Source organism: Leptodactylus fuscus, chromosome 8 (assembly GCF_031893055.1).
Source record: "Leptodactylus fuscus isolate aLepFus1 chromosome 8, aLepFus1.hap2, whole genome shotgun sequence".
In the NCBI taxonomy this organism is placed as follows: Eukaryota; Metazoa; Chordata; class Amphibia; order Anura; family Leptodactylidae; genus Leptodactylus; species Leptodactylus fuscus.
The window spans coordinates 69,691,508-69,714,573 of NC_134272.1; the positions used below are offsets into that span (position 1 = coordinate 69,691,508).

Genomic DNA, 23,066 nt, shown 5'->3' on the forward strand with positions numbered 1-23,066 from the left:
TTGTCAAGGCGTCTTGCTGAGAAAGTTTGCCTCCTACATACAGACGCTTGCCTCCATGCTGTAGGTCATGTTTTAACTGGATTTCCCTAGCAGGAAACCTAACTTTGCTGAATCTTTAAATATGCAATAGTAGGCACAATCCAAGTAGGTTGTGTAGCATAAACTGTATGACTAGGACACAGCCAGCACGGTAATGATTTTGCTGTTTGCATAGCTAACAACACAATAATATCTGACAACTACATATTCATTCATCCAGCTTGTGGGTCATGTTGTAAAGTACAAAAGAAATAATTTAATGGATTTTATTTGCATTTTGTACAAAATAAAATGAATGTGTTGCCCAGTTCTGGCTGGTGTGGATTCTCCTATTTGGTATGGATGCACAGGTGTGAATGTCGCCTTATTGTTCCTTTTTATACCAGAAATGCATTGGTAAAATTCTGCACCATTAACACATGTGCTTTGGGTTCAGGATCTTGACCACGTCCTATTAGTAAAATCTCAACCACTTTGTTCATATCGTAAGATGCTGCAGATTTTGAGCTTACAAATCCATGGCTTAGGTGAACATACCCAAAAGCAGCTGTGCTGCAGAAGCACAGCTTTTTTTTTTTTTTTTGTTGAAGATTTTGCTGCTGCTAAGGTGGATTGAGCACAAGGTAGAAGTATAAGAACTTCCTATATGTTTCCCATTCCTTCTGTAGACATTCTTGGCTTTGGCTCAAAAAAAATGCAGCAAAATCTGCAACACAAAAAGAGACAGAAACTGCAGCAGTTTTCCATGCCAAACCAAGAAAAGGATTTGAAAGAAATGGGAAATACAAAGGTAGTTACAAAGTTCTCTAATCCTTTTCCTTCCAGGATCCAGTCCTGGTGTGGCAGTGGCCAAATATGCCACGTGTGTAACCACCATAAGTACTTTCATAAGGATGAATTTGAGGTGGACATTGCCTCTGATTCCTTTTCCACCTTCCTGGCAGAATGTCGAAACCGAGCATCAATCTTTCTTCTCCAATTGAAAACAGTGGAAGGCAGATTCCACTGTCTGAACAGGCCCTAAGACTAAACCAAAGTACCTGTTGGCATAATGTCCTCCCTTCAATTTTAGGAAAGTTCATGCATATTACCAGCAATAAACCACAGCACTGGAATTGTGCACAAGTATTGTGCATTGGCCCTTATAGATGGTTGATGAGGTCAGTACCCCCATGCCCTCTCACCTAGCCAAAAAGTATTATGCAAAAATGTGTAACTTTATTATGCCAGAAAGCTGCCATACAAGACATAGGTTTCCCCCAATGTATTTGGCCCATAGTCCTGTGCTATATAACCTAGACTTCTAAAAGACTGCACTCTATTTACCAGAATATAGATTGGAAGTCTTTTAATCACAGCCATTCCTTAGAATTTACTAGAAGATTTGCTTCAATACAGTCACAGCATGTAATAATCTGACAAAACTGGACTAAGGGTCAACAACGACGTCTATAAAGCGAGTTCATTATTGAAACGATAGTGACGCCAAAGCAGAAACTGGAAGGTGGACGATGGCTGAATGTGAATGGTCACGTTACGGTAACAGTTTACTCATACAGGTGCATTTCCTCTTCTACACAGCTGGCAAACAGCGCGGCCAATCCTGCACCGTCACTAGCGCCACCTTGTAAATAACGTTCTACTTCTTCCAGTCTCTTTTTTTCCAAATTTTTCATCTTCTTCAGCAGCTCATTCTGTAGAAAAGAAATTGCACTAGAGATTGAAAACCTGATATTTCACAAGTGACCGCAGCACGTGACCGCAGCGGCCTATGGAAAAAACACAAGACATCACAGGTGGCGTACGCGAGTGACGTCCCACATTAGTACCTGGGCACAGACTCTCAGCCACTCACTTCTTCCCCTTAGGTCCCCATGCTGAACACCTTAGAAGTTAACCTGGTCATGGTTTTACACTTACACAGACCCCTGAGCTTTTACCCATCTTTTGTACCTGTGAGGTCTCCATGGACATGAGGACATCTTCGTGTTTCTTATATAGCTCATGTCTCCTGTCAGGCTTCGTTTGGAATCTTGGCCGTAGTTTAACGGGATCCTCCGCGCCAAATACAGGTGAAGCTGTTCTTACAAAGGGTTCAATCTGAGGAGCAAAGATGAATGGCTTGAAAACTGATCTAGGAGGAAAAAAAAATATATAGTAAGTATACACCAAGAAAACTATGGTTACCTATTGTTGCTTTATAGGTGACACTAGGTTCACACCAGCGTTCGGGTCTCCGTTCTGAGGTTTCTGTCTTCTGCATGCAGTATACTGAAAGCTGTCAGACCGAGTCCAGCCGTGAGCGTTTTATGCTCTCCGTGGCTAAATGTGTGTTTTGTTTTTTCAAACCAGACAATGTCCTGCGTGTCTGGTTAAAAAAAAAAAAAACTTTTGCCGCGGAGAGCATAAAACGCTCACCGGCGCTCACGGCTGAACATTTTTCAAACCCATTCAAATTTTCATGCACATACAGCTGAAAGAAACGCTTGCTCACTAACTGGGAGTCCTGTACCGGATTTCCCGTTAGTAAGCGATATAGGTTCGCCAACACTGTTATATTGAATTGGTTTGGTTATAAATGATAAAAATGACTCATTGCATACCCTTAGGAAAGGTCATCAGTAGAGATGAGCGAACACTAAAATGTTCGAGGTTCGAAATTCGATTCGAACAGCCGCTCAATGTTCGTGTGTTCGAACGGGTTTCGAACCCCATTATAGTCTATGGGGAACAGATACTCGTTAAGGGGGAAACCCAAATCCGTGTCTGGAGGGTCACCAAGTCCACTATGACACCCCAGGAAATGATGCCAACACCTCTGGAATGACACTGGGACAGCAGGGGAAGCATGTCTGGGGGCATCTAACACACCAAAGACCCTCTATTACCCCAACATCACAGCCTAACAACTACACACTTTACACACTCAATACCACCTCTCTGACAGTAGGAAAACACCTTGAAACATGTGTATTTGGCACTTGCAGTGAGTAGAGCTTGTCACCAGCAGTGAATTTGGCCCTTGTAGTAAGTTGAGGTTGGCACCAACATTTGTTTTGAAAATCAGGGTGGATTGAGCCTCTAACCAGCAGAGTTTGGGCAAATTCATGGTGGAGGGAGCCTCTAAAAACCCCAGTTTGGACCAATTCATGGTGGAGGGAGACTCTAAAAACCCCAGTTTGGACCAATTCATGGTGGAGGGAGACTCTAAAAACCCCAGTTTGGACCAATTCATGGTGGAGGGAGCCTCTAAAAACCCCAGTTTGGACCAATTCATGGTGGAGGGAGCCTCTAACCAGCCCAGTTTGGACCAATTAATGGTGGAGGGAGCCTCTAAACAGCCAAGTTTTGGGAAATTCATGGTGGAGGGAGCCTCTAACCAGCCCAGTTTGGACCAATTCATGGTGGAGGGAGCCTCTAAACAGCCCAGTTTGGGCAAATTCATGGTGGAGGGAGCCTCTAACCAGCCCAGTTTGGACCAATTAATGGTGGAGGGAGCCTCTAACCAGCCCAGTTTGGACCAATTAATGGTGGAGGGAGCCTCTAACCACCCCAGTTTGGGCAAATTCATGGTGGAGGGAGCCTCTAACCAGCCCAGTTTGGACCAATTAATGGTGGAGGGAGCCTCTAAACAGCCCAGTTTGGGCAAATTCATGGTGGAGGGAGCCTCTAAACAGCCAAGTTTGGACCAATTAATGGTGGAGGGAGCCTCTAAACAGCCCAGTTTGGGCAAATTCATGGTGGAGGGAGCCTCTAAAAAACCCAGTTTGGACCAATTCATGGTGGAGGGAGCCTCTAATTAGCCCAGTTTGGACCAATTAATTGTGGAGGGAGCCTCTAACCAGCCCAGTTTGGACCAATTAATGGTGGAGGGAGCCTCTAAAAAACCCAGTTTGGACCAATTCATGGTGGAGGGAGCCTCTAATTAGCCCAGTTTGGACCAATTAATTGTGGAGGGAGCCTCTAACCAGCCCAGTTTGGACCAATTAATGGTGGAGGGAGCCTCTAACCACCCCAGTTTGGACCAATTCATGGTGGAGGGAGCCTCTAACCACCCCAGTTTGGACCAATTCATGGTGGAGGGAGCCTCTAAACAGCCCAGTTTGGGCAAATTCATGGTGGAGGGAGCCTCTAACCAGCCCAGTTTGGACCAATTAATGGTGGAGGGAGCCTCTAAACAGCCCAGTTTGGGCAAATTCATGGTGGAGGGAGCCTCTAACCAGCCCAGTTTGGACCAATTAATGGTGGAGGGAGCCTCTAAACAGCCCAGTTTGGGCAAATTCATGGTGGAGGGAGCCTCTAAACAGCCAAGTTTGGACCAATTAATGGTGGAGGGAGCCTCTAAACAGCCCAGTTTGGGCAAATTCATGGTGGAGGGAGCCTCTAAAAAACCCAGTTTGGACCAATTCATGGTGGAGGGAGCCTCTAATTAGCCCAGTTTGGACCAATTAATTGTGGAGGGAGCCTCTAACCAGCCCAGTTTGGACCAATTAATGGTGGAGGGAGCCTCTAAAAAACCCAGTTTGGACCAATTCATGGTGGAGGGAGCCTCTAATTAGCCCAGTTTGGACCAATTAATTGTGGAGGGAGCCTCTAACCAGCCCAGTTTGGACCAATTAATGGTGGAGGCAGCCTCTAACCACCCCAGTTTGGACCAATTCATGGTGGAGGGAGCCTCTAACCACCCCAGTTTGGACCAATTCATGGTGGAGGGAGCCTCTAAACAGCCCAGTTTGGGCAAATTCATGGTGGAGGGAGCCTCTAACCAGCCCAGTTTGGACCAATTAATGGTGGAGGGAGCCTCTAAACAGCCCAGTTTGGGCAAATTCATGGTGGAGGGAGCCTCTAACCAGCCCAGTTTGGACCAATTAATGGTGGAGGGAGCCTCTAAACAGCCAAGTTTTGGGAAATTCATGGTGGAGGGAGCCTCTAACCAGCCCAGTTTGGACCAATTAATGGTGGAGGGAGCCTCTAACCACCCCAGTTTGGGCAAATTCATGGTGGAGGGAGCCTCTAACCAGCCCAGTTTGGACCAATTAATGGTGGAGGGAGCCTCTAAACAGCCCAGTTTGGGCAAATTCATGGTGGAGGGAGCCTCTAAACAGCCAAGTTTTGGGAAATTCATGGTGGAGGGAGCCTCTAACCAGCCCAGTTTGGACCAATTCATGGTGGAGGGAGCCTCTAAACAGCCCAGTTTGGGCAAATTCATGGTGGAGGGAGCCTCTAAAAAACCCAGTTTGGACCAATTCATGGTGGAGGGAGCCTCTAATTAGCCCAGTTTGGACCAATTAATTGTGGAGGGAGCCTCTAACCAGCCCAGTTTGGACCAATTAATGGTGGAGGGAGCCTCTAACCACCCCAGTTTGGGCAAATTCATGGTGGAGGGAGCCTCTAACCAGCCCAGTTTGGACCAATTAATGGTGGAGGGAGCCTCTAACCAGCCCAGTTTGGACCAATTAATGGTGGAGGGAGCCTCTAACCACCCCAGTTTGGACCAATTCATGGTGGAGGGAGCCTCTAACCAGCCCAGTTTGGACCAATTCATGGTGGAGGGAGCCTCTAAACAGCCCAGTTTGGGCAAATTCATGGTGGAGGGAGCCTCTAAAAAACCCAGTTTGGACCAATTCATGGTGGAGGGAGCCTCTAATTAGCCCAGTTTGGACCAATTAATTGTGGAGGGAGCCTCTAACCAGCCCAGTTTGGACCAATTAATGGTGGAGGGAGCCTCTAAAAAACCCAGTTTGGACCAATTCATGGTGGAGGGAGCCTCTAAACAGCCCAGTTTGGGCAAATTCATGGTGGAGGGAGCCTCTAACCAGCCCAGTTTGGACCAATTAATGGTGGAGGGAGCCTCTAAACAGCCAAGTTTTGGGAAATTCATGGTGGAGGGAGCCTCTAACCAGCCCAGTTTGGACCAATTAATGGTGGAGGGAGCCTCTAACCAGCCCAGTTTGGACCAATTAATGGTGGAGGGAGCCTCTAAACAGCCAAGTTTTGGGAAATTCATGGTGGAGGGAGCCTCTAACCAGCCCAGTTTGGACCAATTCATGGTGGAGGGAGCCTCTAAACAGCCCAGTTTGGGCAAATTCATGGTGGAGGGAGCCTCTAAAAAACCCAGTTTGGACCAATTCATGGTGGAGGGAGCCTCTAATTAGCCCAGTTTGGACCAATTAATTGTGGAGGGAGCCTCTAACCAGCCCAGTTTGGACCAATTAATGGTGGAGGGAGCCTCTAACCACCCCAGTTTGGACCAATTCATGGTGGAGGGAGCCTCTAACCAGCCCAGTTTGGACCAATTCATGGTGGAGGGAGCCTCTAAACAGCCCAGTTTGGGCAAATTCATGGTGGAGGGAGCCTCTAAAAAACCCAGTTTGGACCAATTCATGGTGGAGGGAGCCTCTAATTAGCCCAGTTTGGACCAATTAATTGTGGAGGGAGCCTCTAACCAGCCCAGTTTGGACCAATTAATGGTGGAGGGAGCCTCTAACCACCCCAGTTTGGGCAAATTCATGGTGGAGGGAGCCTCTAACCAGCCCAGTTTGGACCAATTAATGGTGGAGGGAGCCTCTAACCAGCCCAGTTTGGACCAATTAATGGTGGAGGGAGCCTCTAACCACCCCAGTTTGGACCAATTCATGGTGGAGGGAGCCTCTAACCAGCCCAGTTTGGACCAATTCATGGTGGAGGGAGCCTCTAAACAGCCCAGTTTGGGCAAATTCATGGTGGAGGGAGCCTCTAAAAAACCCAGTTTGGACCAATTCATGGTGGAGGGAGCCTCTAATTAGCCCAGTTTGGACCAATTAATTGTGGAGGGAGCCTCTAACCAGCCCAGTTTGGACCAATTAATGGTGGAGGGAGCCTCTAACCACCCCAGTTTGGGCAAATTCATGGTGGAGGGAGCCTCTAACCAGCCCAGTTTGGACCAATTAATGGTGGAGGGAGCCTCTAACCAGCCCAGTTTGGACCAATTAATGGTGGAGGGAGCCTCTAACCACCCCAGTTTGGACCAATTCATGGTGGAGGGAGCCTCTAACCACCCCAGTTTGGACCAATTCATGGTGGAGGGAGCCTCTAAACAGCCCAGTTTGGGCAAATTCATGGTGGAGGGAGCCTCTAACCAGCCCAGTTTGGACCAATTAATGGTGGAGGGAGCCTCTAAACAGCCCAGTTTGGGCAAATTCATGGTGGAGGGAGCCTCTAACCAGCCCAGTTTGGACCAATTAATGGTGGAGGGAGCCTCTAACCACCCCAGTTTGGACCAATTCATGGTGGAGGGAGCCTCTAACCACCCCAGTTTGGACCAATTCATGGTGGAGGGAGCCTCTAAACAGCCCAGTTTGGGCAAATTCATGGTGGAGGGAGCCTCTAACCAGCCCAGTTTGGACCAATTAATGGTGGAGGGAGCCTCTAAACAGCCCAGTTTGGGCAAATTCATGGTGGAGGGAGCCTCTAACCAGCCCAGTTTGGACCAATTAATGGTGGAGGGAGCCTCTAAACAGCCAAGTTTTGGGAAATTCATGGTGGAGGGAGCCTCTAACCAGCCCAGTTTGGACCAATTAATGGTGGAGGGAGCCTCTAACCACCCCAGTTTGGGCAAATTCATGGTGGAGGGAGCCTCTAACCAGCCCAGTTTGGACCAATTAATGGTGGAGGGAGCCTCTAAACAGCCCAGTTTGGGCAAATTCATGGTGGAGGGAGCCTCTAAACAGCCAAGTTTTGGGAAATTCATGGTGGAGGGAGCCTCTAACCAGCCCAGTTTGGACCAATTCATGGTGGAGGGAGCCTCTAAACAGCCCAGTTTGGGCAAATTCATGGTGGAGGGAGCCTCTAAAAAACCCAGTTTGGACCAATTCATGGTGGAGGGAGCCTCTAAACAGCCCAGTTTGGGCAAATTCATGGTGGAGGGAGCCTCTAACCAGCAGAGTTGGGGGAAATCAGGGTGGAGGGAGCCTAGTATTAGCAGAATTGTGCAACGCTTATGGTGGATGAGTATGAGGATGCGGAGGAATTGGAGAGGTTGAGTACAGACATGGAGTTTCATGTTGGGGTGCTTTACACAGGTGGGCACAAAAATGACGGCTCTACCCAGTGGTGGTTCATTTTTATCAAAGTGAGCCGGTCGGCACTCTCAGCTGACAGACGGGTGCGCTTGTCAGTGATGATGCCACCGGCTGCACTGAACACCCTCTCAGATAGGACGCTGGCGGCAGGACAGGACAGCACCTCCAAGGCATATAGGGCAAGTTCAAGCCACAGGTCCAACTTCGACACCCAATACGTGTAGGGCGCAGAGGGGTCGGAGAGGACAGGGCTGTGGTCGGAAAGGTATTCCCGCAACATGCGCCTATACTTCTCACGCCTGGTGACACTAGGACCCTCCGTGGCGGCACTTTGGCGAGGGGGTGCCATCAAGGTGTCCCAGACCTTAGACAGTGTGCCCCTCGTTTGTGTGGACCGGTGAGAACTTGGTTGCCTACTGGAGGAACTGCCCTCCCTGCCGCCAACGTCACATGCTGGAAACATCTCCATCATATTCTGCACCAATTGCCTGTGGCAAGCATTGATGCGATTGGCCCTCCCCTCTACCGGAATAAAAGACGAGATGTTGTTTTTATACCGGGGGTCAAGGATAGCAAAGATCCAGTACTGGTTGTCCTCCATGATTTTGACAATACGCTTGTCGGTTGTAAAGCACCCCAACATGAACTCAGCCATGTCTGCCACAGTGTTAGTTGGCATGACTCCTCTGGCCCCACCGGAAAGTTCAATCTCCATTTCCTCCTCATCCTCCATGTCTACCCATCCGCGCTGCAACAATGGGACGATTCGAAGTTGCCCGGAAGCCTCCTGTATCACCATCACATCATCGGACAACTCTTCTTCCTCCTCCTCCTCCTCCTCCTCCTCCATTAAACGCAGTGAAGCGGACAGATGTGTGGACCTACTCTCCAGCTGTGACGGATCGGATGCTATCCCTAACTCCTCTGTGTGATCTGAGTTATCCCTGATGTCAATCAGGGATTCTCTCAGAACACACAAGAGCGGGATTGTAAGGCTCACCATCGCATCCTCAGAGCTCACCCTCCTTGTGGACTCCTCAAAGACCCGTAGGATGTCACAAAGGTCTCTCATCCATGGCCACTCATGGATGTGAAACTGAGGCAGCTGACTTTGTGGCACCCTAGGGTTTTGTAGCTGGTATTCCATCAAAGGTCTCTGCTGCTCAACCACTCTATTCAACATCTGAAACGTTGAGTTCCAGCGTGTGGGGACGTCGCACAAAAGCCGGTGTTGTGGCACATGCAGGCGTTGCTGGAGAGATTTTAAGCTAGCAGCGGCTACTGTCGACTTGCGAAAGTGGGCGCACATGCGCCGCACTTTCACCAGTAGCTCTGGAACATTGGGGTAGCTCTTTAGGAAACGTTGCACCACTAGGTTGAAGACGTGGGCCAGGCATGGAACATGTTGGAGTCCGGCAAGCTCCAGAGCTGCTACCAGGTTCCGGCCGTTATCACAAACGACCATGCCTGGGCCCAGGTGCAGCGGCTCAAACCATATTGCCGTCTCATCGAGGAGGGCATCCCTCACCTCGGAGGCAGTGTGCTGTCTGTCCCCCAAGCTGATCAGCTTCAGCACAGCCTGCTGACGTCTACCAACGCCAGTGCTGCAACGTTTCCAACTCGTAGCTGGGGTCAATCTAACAGCGGAGGAGGAGGCGGTGGCGGAGGAGGAGGCGGTGGCGGAGGAGGAGGCGGTAGAGGAGGAGGAGGAGGAGGGGGGTGTTCTTCTCGTGTCCCTGCCAGGAATGTTAGGCGGGGAGACGAGGTACACCGGGCCAGTTTGGGAAGCAGTCCCAGCCTCAACTACATTCACCCAGTGTGCCGTCAGTGAAATGTAGCGTCCCTGTCCGCATGCACTTGTCCACGCGTCGGTGGTCAAGTGGACCTTTGTGCAAAGCGCGGAACTAAGGGCCCGCCTGATGTTGAGTGACACGTGCTGGTGCAAGGCGGGGACGGCACACCGGGAGAAGTAGTGACGGCTAGGGACGGCATAGCGAGGTGCCGCAGTTGCCATCAGGTCCAGGAAGGCGGGAGTTTCAACAAGCCGGAACGCCAACATCTCCTGGGCCAGCAGTTTAGCGATGTTGGCGTTCAAGGCTTGCGCGTGTGGGTGGTTAGCAGTGTATTTCTGCCGCCGCTCCAATGTCTGAGAGATGGTGGGTTGTTGTAAAGAAACGCCTGATGGTGCCTTTGATGGTGCAGGAGAAGGAGATAAGACAGGACCAGGGGAGGATGAGGTAGAAGTCAACAAAGTGGCGGAGGCAGATGAAGTGGTGTCCTGGCTCGTCCTCTGGAGTGCATCGCCAGCACAGTCAGCAGTGGCAGTGGCAGAGGCAGAGGCAGTGGCAGTGGCGTGAACGGCAGTCGGCCTTTGTCCTGCCGTTGCTGCCTGCCACTGATTCCAGTGCTTGGATTCCAAATGACGGCGCATTGAAGTGGTGGACAGGTTGCTCTTCTCAGAGCCCCTAATCAATTTCGAGAGGCAAATTGTGCAGACAACACTATATCTGTCCTCGGCGCATTCCTTGAAAAAACTCCACACCTTCGAGAAACGTGCCCTCGAGGTGGGAGTTTTTCGGGGCTGGGTACGAACTGGAACATCTTGGGAGATTCCGGGTGTGGCCTGGCTTCGCCTAAGCTGCTGACCTCTGCCTCTGCCTCTAGCTACCCTTTTTGGTGCTGCACCTGCCTCAACATCCACACTACTTTCCCCGCTTGACATCCCCCCTGTCCAGGTCGGGTCAGTGTCCTCATCATCCACCACTTCCTCTTCCAACTCCTGTCTCATCTCCTCCTCCCGCACAATGCGCCGGTCAACTGGATGCCCTGACGGCAACTGCGTCACATCATCGTCGATGAGGGTGGGTTGCTGGTCATCCACCACCAAATCGAACGGAGATGGAGGAGACTCTAGTGTTTGAGCATCTGGATACAGATGCTCCTCTGTTAGGTTCGTGGAATCGTGACGTGGAGAGGCAGGTTGAGGGACAATGAAAGGAGCGGAGAACAGCTCTGGGGAGCAGGGACAGTTTGGGTTATTGTTCTGTAAAGCTTCGGAATTTTGGGAGGAAGGAAGACAAGACTGTTGGGTAATAGGAGGAGAGGAGGCAGAGTCTGACTGGCTGCTGGACAATGTGCTGTAAGCGTTCTCTGACAGCCATTGCAAGACCTGTTCCTGGTTCTCGGGCCTACTAAGGTTTGTACCCTGCAGTTTAGTTAATGTGGCAAGCAACCCTGGCACTGTGGAGTGGCGCAATGCTTGCTGCCCCACAGGAGTAGGCACGGGACGCCCTGTGGCTTCACTGCTACCTTGCTCCCCAGAACCATTCCCCCGACCTCGCCCACGGCCTCGTCCACGTCCCTTTCCGGGAGCCTTGCGCATTTTGAATTCCTAGTTAGAAATTGGCACTGTATACCAGTAGTAAAAATTGTGGGTGCACGTAACCCCAATATATTCTTTGAATTCCCAGTCAGACACTGGCACTATATGGCAGTAGCAAGAAATGAGGGTATTTGTATTCCCAATATACTCTTTGAATTCCCAGTCAGACAATGGCACTGTATACCAGTAGTAAAAATTGTGGGTGCACGTAACCCCAATATATTCTTTGAATTCCCAGTCAGAAACTGGCACTATATGGCAGTAGCAAGAAATGAGGGTATTTGTATTCCCAATATACTCTTTGAATTCCCAGTCAGACAATGGCACTGTATACCAGTAGTAAAAATTGTGGGTGCACGTAACCCCAATATATTCTTTGAATTCCCAGTCAGACACTGGCACTATATGGCAGTAGCAAGAAATGAGGGTATTTGTATTCCCAATATACTCTTTGAATTCCCAGTCAGACAATGGCACTGTATACCAGTAGTAAAAATTGTGGGTGCACGTAACCCCAATATATTCTTTGAATTCCCAGTCAGACACTGGCACTATATGGCAGTAGCAAGAAATGAGGGTATTTGTATTCCCAATATACTCTTTGAATTCCCAGTCAGACAATGGCACTGTATACCAGTAGTAAAAATTGTGGGTGCACGTAACCCCAATATATTCTTTGAATTACCAGTCAGAAACTGGCACTATATGGCAGTAGCAAGAAATGAGGGTATTTATAACCCCAATATATTCTTTGAATTCCCAGTCAGACAATGGCACTGTATACCAGTAGTAAAAATTGTGGGTGCACGTAACCCCAATATATTCTTTGAATTCCCAGTCAGAAACTGGCACTATATGGCAGTAGCAAGAAATGAGGGTATTTATAACCCCAATATATTCTTTGAATTCCCAGTCAGACAATGGCACTGTATACCAGTAGTAAAAATTGTGGGTGCACGTAACCCCAATATATTCTTTGAATTCCCAGTCAGAAACTGGCACTATATGGCAGTAGCAAGAAATGAGGGTATTTGTATTCCCAATATACTCTTTGAATTCCCAGTCAGACAATGGCACTGTATACCAGTAGTAAAAATTGTGGGTGCACGTAACCCCAATATATTCTTTGAATTCCCAGTCAGACACTGGCACTATATGGCAGTAGCAAGAAATGAGGGTATTTGTATTCCCAATATACTCTTTGAATTCCCAGTCAGACAATGGCACTGTATACCAGTAGTAAAAATTGTGGGTGCACGTAACCCCAATATATTCTTTGAATTCCCAGTCAGAAACTGGCACTATATGGCAGTAGCAAGAAATGAGGGTATTTATAACCCCAATATATTCTTTGAATTCCCAGTCAGACAATGGCACTGTATACCAGTAGTAAAAATTGTGGGTGCACGTAACCCCAATATATTCTTTGAATTCCCAGTCAGAAACTGGCACTATATGGCAGTAGCAAGAAATGAGGGTATTTATAACCCCAATATATTCTTTGAATTCCCAGTCAGACAATGGCACTGTATACCAGTAGTAAAAATTGTGGGTGCACGTAACCCCAATATATTCTTTGAATTCCCAGTCAGAAACTGGCACTATATGGCAGTAGCAAGAAATGAGGGTATTTGTATTCCCAATATACTCTTTGAATTCCCAGTCAGACAATGGCACTGTATACCAGTAGTAAAAATTGTGGGTGCACGTAACCCCAATATATTCTTTGAATTCCCAGTCAGACACTGGCACCATATGGCAGTAGCAAGAAATGAGGGTATTTGTATTCCCAATATACTCTTTGAATTCCCAGTCAGACAATGGCACTGTATACCAGTAGTAAAAATTGTGGGTGCACGTAACCCCAATATATTCTTTGAATTACCAGTCAGAAACTGGCACTATATGGCAGTAGCAAGAAATGAGGGTATTTATAACCCCAATATATTCTTTGAATTCCCAGTCAGACAATGGCACTGTATACCAGTAGTAAAAATTGTGGGTGCACGTAACCCCAATATATTCTTTGAATTCCCAGTCAGAAACTGGCACTATATGGCAGTAGCAAGAAATGAGGGTATTTATAACCCCAATATATTCTTTGAATTCCCAGTCAGACAATGGCACTGTATACCAGTAGTAAAAATTGTGGGTGCACGTAACCCCAATATATTCTTTGAATTCCCAGTCAGAAACTGGCACTATATGGCAGTAGCAAGAAATGAGGGTATTTGTATTCCCAATATACTCTTTGAATTCCCAGTCAGACAATGGCACTGTATACCAGTAGTAAAAATTGTGGGTGCACGTAACCCCAATATATTCTTTGAATTCCCAGTCAGACACTGGCACTATATGGCAGTAGCAAGAAATGAGGGTATTTGTATTCCCAATATACTCTTTGAATTCCCAGTCAGACAATGGCACTGTATACCAGTAGTAAAAATTGTGGGTGCACGTAACCCCAATATATTCTTTGAATTCCCAGTCAGAAACTGGCACTATATGGCAGTAGCAAGAAATGAGGGTATTTGTATTCCCAATATACTCTTTGAATTCCCAGTCAGACAATGGCACTGTATACCAGTAGTAAAAATTGTGGGTGCACGTAACCCCAATATATTCTTTGAATTCCCAGTCAGACACTGGCACTATATGGCAGTAGCAAGAAATGAGGGTATTTGTATTCCCAATATATTCTTTGAATTCCCAGTCAGACAATGGCACTGTATACCAGTAGTAAAAATTGTGGGTGCACGTAACCCCAATATATTCTTTGAATTACCAGTCAGAAACTGGCACTATATGGCAGTAGCAAGAAATGAGGGTATTTGTATTCCCAATATATTCTTTGAATTCCCAGTCAGACAATGGCACTGTATACCAGTAGTAAAAATTGTGGGTGTATATAGCCCCAATTCTATTGCTAGGGGACTTGCAGGGTATTTCTGGGGTGAAGGTGGGGGGGCACACCGTTGGAACGGGTATCGGGGTATATATCGGGTATACGGGAATACACTGACAGTGTATTCCATTCAGGATCCTGGGAAAGCTGGGTTGCGGCGATTGAGCCCGTCAGTGCCACGTTACACTGACAAGCTTCTCCCTGGAATTTAGCTCTTACAAGAGCTGTTGGTTGTCTTCTCCTTCCTATCCTAGCCTGTCCCTGCCTACCCAGAATCTAAGCCCTAGCTAGCTGGACGGAAACCTCCGTCCTCGGTGAATTGCAAGCTCAGAATGACACGAAGCTGGGCGTCGCTGTTCTTTTAAATTAGAGGTCACATGTTTTCGGCAGCCAATGGGTTTTGCCTACTTTTTTCAACGTCACCGGTGTCGTAGTTCCTGTCCCACCTACCCAGCGCTGTTATTGGAGCAAAAAAGGCGCCAGGGAAGGTGGGAGGGGAATCGAGTAATGGCGCACTTTACCACGCGGTGTTCGATTCGATTCGAACATGCCGAACAGCCTAATATCCGATCGAACATGAGTTCGATAGAACACTGTTCGCTCATCTCTAGTCATCAGTATCAGGTTGGTGGAAGTCTAAAACATGGCACCTCCATCGATCAGTGGTTTCAAGCAGCAGTATTGCTTGGGCTAGCAAGGATAGCTCATCAATATAATATTGCTGGATAAGCCCTCGGCTAAGGCCACATGTAGTGAGTCTGCTGCACAGCCACAGCTATTGCATAGTATGATTTGGTCACAGTTACTTCCACGGCTGTGGTGTCCGTAGTCCAAACCATCAACTCCACTAGCCACAGACAGACTGCAAAGTCAACTTTAATTCCCGATTCCTCTGACCCCTTCATAAATGGCTGACAGCCATGGTCAGTAAGAAGCAGTAAAGATCCTCTAAATAATTAAAGGGATCCTATCAGTCAGACACAATTTTTTATAGGTACCACATCTGAATAGCCATCTTCTCCATGCCGCCGTTCGCCTACAATCCCAGTTTTTGTCGGTATGTAAATTAGCTCTCTGGCAGCACTGGGGGCGGGCCCCAATGCTGCGAGAGAACTCTTCAGCACCGCCTCCTCTTCTTCAGCAGCGTCATCTTCAGCCTCTTCTTCCAGCGGTGGCTAGTAACTTCTAAGGCCTTGGGCAGAGCAGACTGCGTATGCCCCACAGACCACGAGAAAATGGGCGCTTACAATACTGTGCAAGCGGCCATTTTCTCGTGGCCTGTGGGCATGCGCAGTCTGCTCTACCCAAGGGCCGAGGCCTAGAAGTTACAAGACACCGCCGGAAGAAGAGGCTGAAGATGACGCTGCTGGAGAGAGTTCTCTCATAGCATTGGGGACGCCCCAGTGCTGTCTGAGTGCTGGGGCCCGCCCTAGTGCTGCGAGAGAACTCATTTACATACCAAGAAAAAACGGGATTGTAGGCGAACGGCGGCGCGGAGAAGATGACGAAAGGTAGGAGACGAATAGCCTTTCTTAAGGCTATTCCGACGTGTTACCTACAAAAAATTGTGTCTGACTGATCGGATCCGTTTAAGTGATTGACTTCTTATGTTAGTAAACATGTAACAAAATGTATATCTAATTAATGATACAATACTAATAATTGATTAATATAATTAAAAGTTAATCATTTTATATTATTAAATCAAGATTCCTCCCCCATTGACTCCGACTTCACCCAGAATTGGTCCTGACTGACTCCACAGCCCAGGCTACTAATATGTTCTGTTCACCTACCTGGCAGGGTCTGGAGTTCCAGTAAAGAAGTGGCAGCATGGCTGGTTTGGATCCTGGGGCAGAATTGATACCATGCTTCCAGTTGTCATAAATCCCCCCACCATGTTAATACCACTTGGCTTGTCTGATAGAATTTCCATCATGGTTTCAGCCGTCAGGTTTCCTAAAAGACGTATACATTGTGTCAGGGGCAGCAGGTTCCCCATTTACATCTGTGGGTGCAGCACACATTAATATTACAACCCGCTTTACAAGGACTGGGAGAGAATGAATATACTGGGTTATATAATGCAGTATATAGAACTGTAAGTGACCTAGCACAAAGAATAGCAAAAACACAATAATAAAGCAATGCATTATCAGAGAACACTGGACTTGCCTTTATGCTTCCTGAGTAGTTTGTATCCTTCACAAAATCTATCCCCAGATGATGACGATCTTGATGGGTTAAAATATGAATACACTGCCGCAAAATTAAAGTCTTTCCTTCCATCCCACCAACCCTTGGTCTTGGCATATTCCCTCATTGCAGGGTGTTCTCGATCAATTTTGGTGGTGATGGACAGATTGTTGGATATATTCTTTATACCTTCTGTTAAAAAAAATAAGTTAAATATAAATATATATTTTATTTATTATCACATCTGCGTTCATTCCAAGGGGCTTTTGGGGATCAATAAAGTTTCAAGGGGTTTCCCAGGTTAAAGATATTAATAACAGACCGGTGGATTTCGAACATCTGGCACCCCTGCCCAACAGGTGCAAGAGCAGACACAAAAACCAAAACCAGACAGTTCCGATCTCTGTGTGGTGCCTGAGCTGAGTTAATGCAGATCCAAGTGAATGTGATCTGCAGTAACCTGGTCTGGCCACTAGAGACAATGGAACAATTTGCTTATGGGAATGGGATTTGTCATTTCAGGGTGAGACTGGATCATTTGAAGTTACGTGCTCAAGTCCTCAGGCTGCACCAAGTGAATGCAACAAACCAATCATATTAATGCAAAGAAGACAGACATTTATTCTCTTAGCACCAACATATTCCATAGCGTATTGACAATCACTGTTCCATATAGGGCTCACAATCTACAATGCTTATCAGTATGTCTTTTGGAGTTTGGAAAAAAACATGCAAACACGGGCAGAACATACAAACTCCTTGCAGATGTTGTTCTTTGTTAGATTTGAACCCAGGACTCCTATCCACAATTTAGCCAATGAGTGTGAGAATGGGAGCACATGACTCCTTGCATAAATGGGACGGTGGTTGAGCATATGCACTGCTGCCACTCCATTATATGGATGGCGGGGGCAACATGGTGGCTCAATGGTTAGCACTGCAGCGTTGGAGTCCTGGGTTCGAATCCCACCAGGAACATCATCTGCAAGGTGTTTGTATGTTCTCCCTGTGTTTGTGTGTATTTCCTCCCATTCTACAAAGACATACTGATAGGTGAAAATTTACATTGTGATCCCTATATGGGGCTCACAATCTACACTAAAAAAAAAAATTATATGCATGGCTAACGTGATAAGTTTATAACTTGGTACAATCCCTTTAAGGCCTGTTAATGAAGATATGGTAAGTCTCCTTTAAGGTGCACCTATTGAAAGGTAGAAGAGATAACGTTACCGTCTACTTTCTCAGCGGCCCAGTACTGGCCGGCCGTCTCCAGTATCCATGCCTCCTTCCTGTCCGCTATGAGGAAGCTGTTGTGGTAGGTGAAGGACATCGGACTCTCCATGCAGTTGCCCCCTTGGCCATATTTTTCTAACAAGCCAACGATCACATCCAATGCTCCTTCAGCCGTGTCTGCCCTCTCCAGACCTAACCTAGAAGGAACACAGATTCTTCACCAAACCCTCCATCATGATTGTTATTAGAAGTATAGCAGCCACTTTCCTGACCTGACCAGGTCCATGCCCAGAAGTGCCTCTTTATCATCTATCTCTTCTTTCCCCCAGACAGCTTCATTGCCAATGCACACACCAAATTCATTAGCTCCCATTTCAGCTCCCCATAGCCAAGATGGTCGACTTAAAACCACCGAGTGAGTCTTCTGCACTTGTTCTATTTTGATGTAAGTACACTATAGGAAAAATATTAATAAAAGTCAATAAACAGGTAGAAATAATTAAAGTAAAGCACTGCACATGGTTCACTATGTAACAGCTACCCTTCAGTTCTCAATAAATGCTAAGTACCTGGCGCAGCACTTATTAAAGGGTATGCCCATTACTGACACCTATCCAATAGGGGACAAGTGTCGCAGAGTTAGGAGTCCAATCGCCGGGTCCCTAAGTGAATAGGAGAACCCCTGTATCCTCCCTATGATGGAAGCACTGGAGTGACAGCATGACCAACGCGCCATGTACTTTTATGGGGCTGCCGGATACCGCAATCCTGGCAGCCCCATAGCAGAGAATGGAGTGTCTGTCATCAAAGGGCACAAGGAGGATGGCAGTGGACCCCATTCTCCTGACCGCCGGGGGACCATACAGTTGGATTTACAGTGAGCTGACACTTAACCCCTATGTTGTGTAAGGGATAAGTGTGTATAATAGGACAACCCCTTTAATCTTCATCATGCACTTCCTCTAATACCCAGTCCCCTCTTCATTTCTGCAATATGGCCACCGACATTTCAAACTACTCTCTGCAAATTATTTGGACCCCTGGCCTACCTCTAGTTTCTCTCCTGGTTGGTAAGACTGTCCTGGGAAGTATACGATCTCCTGGACTTCATCACTTGGGCGGTCAGAATTTTTTCCAAAAATAATTCTGTCGCCGACTGTTGCAGGTGGAAGAGCAACGAAGGTGTCGCAGGAGCGGGGATCCATATTGTCACTATGGTCTGCAGTATACACATAATAAGCAGAGTTACATCAGTAAATATACAGATTTATACTCCCTGAACCCTAGTACGTACAAGGTACAAGATTTGGGGAACGCTCTCCTCTGTTTGCTGTGTGGATCATTGTTTATCACATAAAATGAAAAAATGATGGAGGTTTTTGTTTCCATCCGGGACATTTATGAGATACCCATATGCCATAATTGTCAGATAAGTGTGGGACCAGCATCTTCCTCAAGGGAGCCTTGCAGTCGGCTCTGCCCAAGGCCTAGAAGATTGAAACCCAAAACGGAGGAAGACACAGGGAGAGGGCGTTCCAGAATAAGACAGAGGCGGTGCTGGAGAGTTCTCTCACAGCACTGGGGACGCCCACAGTGCTGCGAGAGAACTGGATTTCTACTGAACGGCAGCGCGGAGAAGACATCTAAAGGTAGGAGATGAATAGCCTTTCTTAAGGATATTCCTACGTGTTAGGGAGGGAAAAAAAAGGGCATCCAATGATAAGATCCCTTTAAGGGCAAGTTTAAAGAGGACCTTTCACTGATTTGGGCACAGGCAGTTCTATATGCTGCTGGAAAGCTGACAGTGCGCTGAATTCAGCGCACTGTCGGCTTTCCCGATTTGTGCCGCGGGTAAAGAGCTATCAGTACCGTAGCTCTTCACAGTCAGAAGGGCGTTCCTGACAGTCAGTCAGGAACCTCCTTCTCTGCAGCAGCGCCTATAGCGCCGTACAGTGTGAGCGGGGAGGAACTCCCCCCTCCCTCTGCTCACAGTGCTCGTCCATAGAGCTCACAATGTACATTTTTTCCCTATCAGTATGTCTTTTTTGGAATATGGGATGGAAATCCATGCAAACACGGGGAGAACATACAAACTCCTTGCAGATGGTTTTATGCCCTTGGCGGGATTTGAACACCAGGACTCCAGCGCTGCAAGGCTGCAGTGCTAACCACTGAGCCACCGTGTGGCCCCAATCCATAGGCGAGTATTATCAGGAGGGGAGGGGGCGTTCCTCCCCGCTCACACTGTACAGCGCGATAGGCGCTGCTGTGGAGAAGGACGTACCTGACAGACTTTTGACTGTAAAGAGCTACTTTACCGGGACTGATAGCTTTTTACCCGGGGCACATATCACGAAAGCCGACAGTGCACTAAATTCAGCGCACTGTCTGCTTTCCAGCAGTATATAGAACTGCCTGTGCCCAAATCGGTGAAAGGTCCTCTTTAAACAATGCAGTTTTTCTGTGCAGATTCCAGATCTACAGAAAATTACATTATACACCAAGAGGTTTTATAAACACCATCTGCAATTAGCAGAAGATTTGTGGCAGATTTTGCAGCAAAATCCACAAGTAACACAGAATTTGTGGTCAGATCCAAAGTGGAAATAGACTCTAATTTTACCCATAATCTTTATTCGTGATCTTATGTACTGTTTTTTACAACTTTTCCCCCAAAATGCTGATAAATGCTCATCTAGAACTTTCCGTAAATACATTAGTGTTAATAAAGCAAGGTTCCAAGCCTAATTACAATTGTCCATGAGCCCTGTATACTAGATCATATGTCTGTATATAACATCTGCACAGCATTGTACATTGGCAAGTTTTGGAATTATATTGAACATTGCTCTTTTCTGCCACCTGCTGGCGAGTTTCAACACTGCATTGTACAAAGGAGCTGTTTGTACAAATTTTTTACTCAATGCACACATACATAAAACCTAAACCCGCTGCTCCTGGGGAAGGGTGTGTGGCTGGCTGCGGCTTCTCCTGGCCATAATGTCTGCTTGCTGGGGTCAGAGAAGACAGAACTGCAATGATCAATAGCTTCTTGTTCGAAAGCGATGGCTGTCATGAGATCTTTGAGTCTCTTTAATGACCACCCATGTGAGATTTTACTCTGGGTGGTCTTAGGCACCCGCACAATACCAGCTGCAGGGGGGACCCTGCATGTCACTTATAGGCTTAATGAATCAATAGTCCTTAAAGGGGCACACATATGAAGACTGGTCTACTAGCTGAGCAGTAGTGGACATTGCATCAGGGGTGTACCCAACATTTTGCAGAGGAGGATACACATATGCATCATCAATATCACCCCCATGCATATACATTAGACCCAACCTCCCACCCTGGTACTGCTGAAGCCCCCCTATCCTTCCCAATCTCAGCCACCACTCCTACTGACTAGCTTGTTGCTAGAGAATCAGTGGAGCGGTACCTATTAGCAGATACTAAGAACTGGAATTGGTGAAGGTGTTGCCCCTTCCCTCAATGAAGTCTCAATGCCGGAAAACACTGTCACTCTCCTGAATTGGGATTTCATAAAGGGAATGGGCAACACCTTCACCAAATCCAGCAATTCCAAATCTTAGCATCCGCTAATAGGGTTCAGCTCCACTGATTTTCTCGCAACAAGGCAGGTAGTGCTGCAGCCAGTGTCAGAGCTCAGAATGGCCTCCCCACATTAGACACATCATTGATTGTTTGGGATTGGTGGGGGCTAGAGAAAAAAATCCAACAGTTCCAGAACCAGAGGGGCAGCAGCTATTAACATATGCTAAGAACGGTCTCCTATAAACACAATGTACTGCAAGTCTAACATCCACAGCACCCACCATTCACACGTTAGGCTGCGTTCACATCTGCATTAGGAGCCTCTGTTGCAGATTCTGTCTAAAGAGACGTGCTGTATGGAAGAAGAAACCCAATGGACTCTGTCATAGCTGGACTGTGTTTGTATACATCGTATAATGGAGCTGGCGTTAGTAGGGCACAGCAACAAGATTATGAATAGAGCCTTACATATATATGGCACAGCTTTCTGTATATCAAGTGCACAGACAGCACCGCAATATACAGGCAAGTTCTAGCTCTGCTGTACACACATCACCGGATTGTACACACACAGCTTTGCTACTTGTATATTGCATTTAAATAGCACACATACAGCTCTACTACACAGGTTATAGCTCTGCTGCACATATAACTATGTTCAACTTATATAGCTCTTCTATACACAGTACACAGCTCTGCTGTGCAGGACTATATGCAACTTACATCCACAGCTCTTCTACATACATAACTCTGCTATACAGGTTACATCTCTGCTATATGTATGACTATATACACCTTACATATACATCTCTTCTGTACATAATACACACATAGCTCTGCTGTATGTATGTGTATATGCACCTTATATATACAGCTCTGCTATATGTATAACTATATACAACTTACATATAGAGCTCTGCTATATGTATGACTATATAAAACTTACATATACAGCTCTTCTGTACATAATACACACATAGCTCTGCTGTATCTATGACTATGCACCTTATATATACACATCTCTGCTATATGTCTGACTATATGCACCCTATATATACAGCTCTACTAAATCTCTGACTGTATGCACCATATATATACACACACCTCTGCTATATGTCTGACTATATACACATTATATATACACATCTCTGCTATGTCTGACTATATACACATTATATATACACATCTCTGCTATGTCTGATTATATGCACCCTATATATACAGCTCTACTATATCTCTGACTATATGCACTATATATATATATATATATATATATATATATACACACACACACACATCTCTGCTATATGCACCTTACATCCTCAGCTCCTCTATACACAATGCACATAGAGCTCTGCTGCAGCAATATAACATGATCAGTTTATCTAGCACAGTGGGCAGCCCTCTGTCTCTCCGCAGCATTGCATGCTGGGACTTGTAGTTTCCCCTCAGCTGTCTCTCCACAGGTTGCAGACCACTAGTCCCCCGCACAGCCCCCGGCCTCCCCCCCTGCAGGCAGCCGTAAAGCGGCCTCCTCCATATACATCATGATGTAAAGACCTCAGTGCTCACGTTCTGACACTTCACATGATGAAGCAAAGCCCAGAGCTCGACTCCTCCCAGCCACGTCACTGATCACATGATCGTGACATCATCAAAGGTCCTTTAGCTCATTAGACAGTATCCATGT

General features: G+C 46.9%; 1 protein-coding gene across 3 annotated transcripts; it reads right to left on the minus strand.

Moving 5' to 3' along the window:
• Window positions 1-1,372: 1,372 nt before the first annotated feature.
• SCRN3 (secernin 3) lies at window positions 1,373-23,030 on the minus strand. 3 transcript variants are annotated; one of them, XM_075284140.1, is made up of 9 exons: window positions 22,949-22,965; window positions 21,658-21,728; window positions 18,868-19,037; window positions 18,091-18,272; window positions 17,816-18,015; window positions 16,562-16,774; window positions 16,183-16,345; window positions 1,993-2,173; window positions 1,373-1,733 (listed from the first exon to the last, which is right to left on the minus strand). In XM_075284140.1, exons 3-9 carry the CDS (start codon window positions 19,021-19,023, stop codon window positions 1,587-1,589), a joined length of 1,242 nt encoding a protein of 413 aa, XP_075140241.1. In that variant the 5' UTR covers window positions 19,024-19,037; window positions 21,658-21,728; window positions 22,949-22,965; the 3' UTR covers window positions 1,373-1,586. The 3 variants fall into 3 exon arrangements, with proteins under 3 accessions (XP_075140241.1, XP_075140243.1, XP_075140242.1); XM_075284142.1 differs by lacking the exon at window positions 21,658-21,728 and having other exon boundaries at window positions 22,949-23,030; XM_075284141.1 differs by lacking the exon at window positions 21,658-21,728 and having other exon boundaries at window positions 22,937-23,025.
• Between the last annotated feature and the right edge of the window lie 36 nt (window positions 23,031-23,066).

Excerpts from the sequence above, each read along its gene's own strand:
- SCRN3 (XM_075284142.1), bottom strand. The coding sequence starts at position 19,023 with ATGGATCCCCGCTCCTGCGACACCTTCGTTGCTCTTCCACCTGCAACA. Across the intron at positions 16,346-16,561 it reads ACTACTCAGGAAGCATAAAG|GAAACCTGACGGCTGAAACC; the intron begins GCAAGTCCAGTG and ends TACGTCTTTTAG. Across the intron at positions 2,174-16,182 it reads GGAACTCCAGACCCTGCCAG|ATCAGTTTTCAAGCCATTCA; the intron begins GTAGGTGAACAG and ends TTTTCCTCCTAG.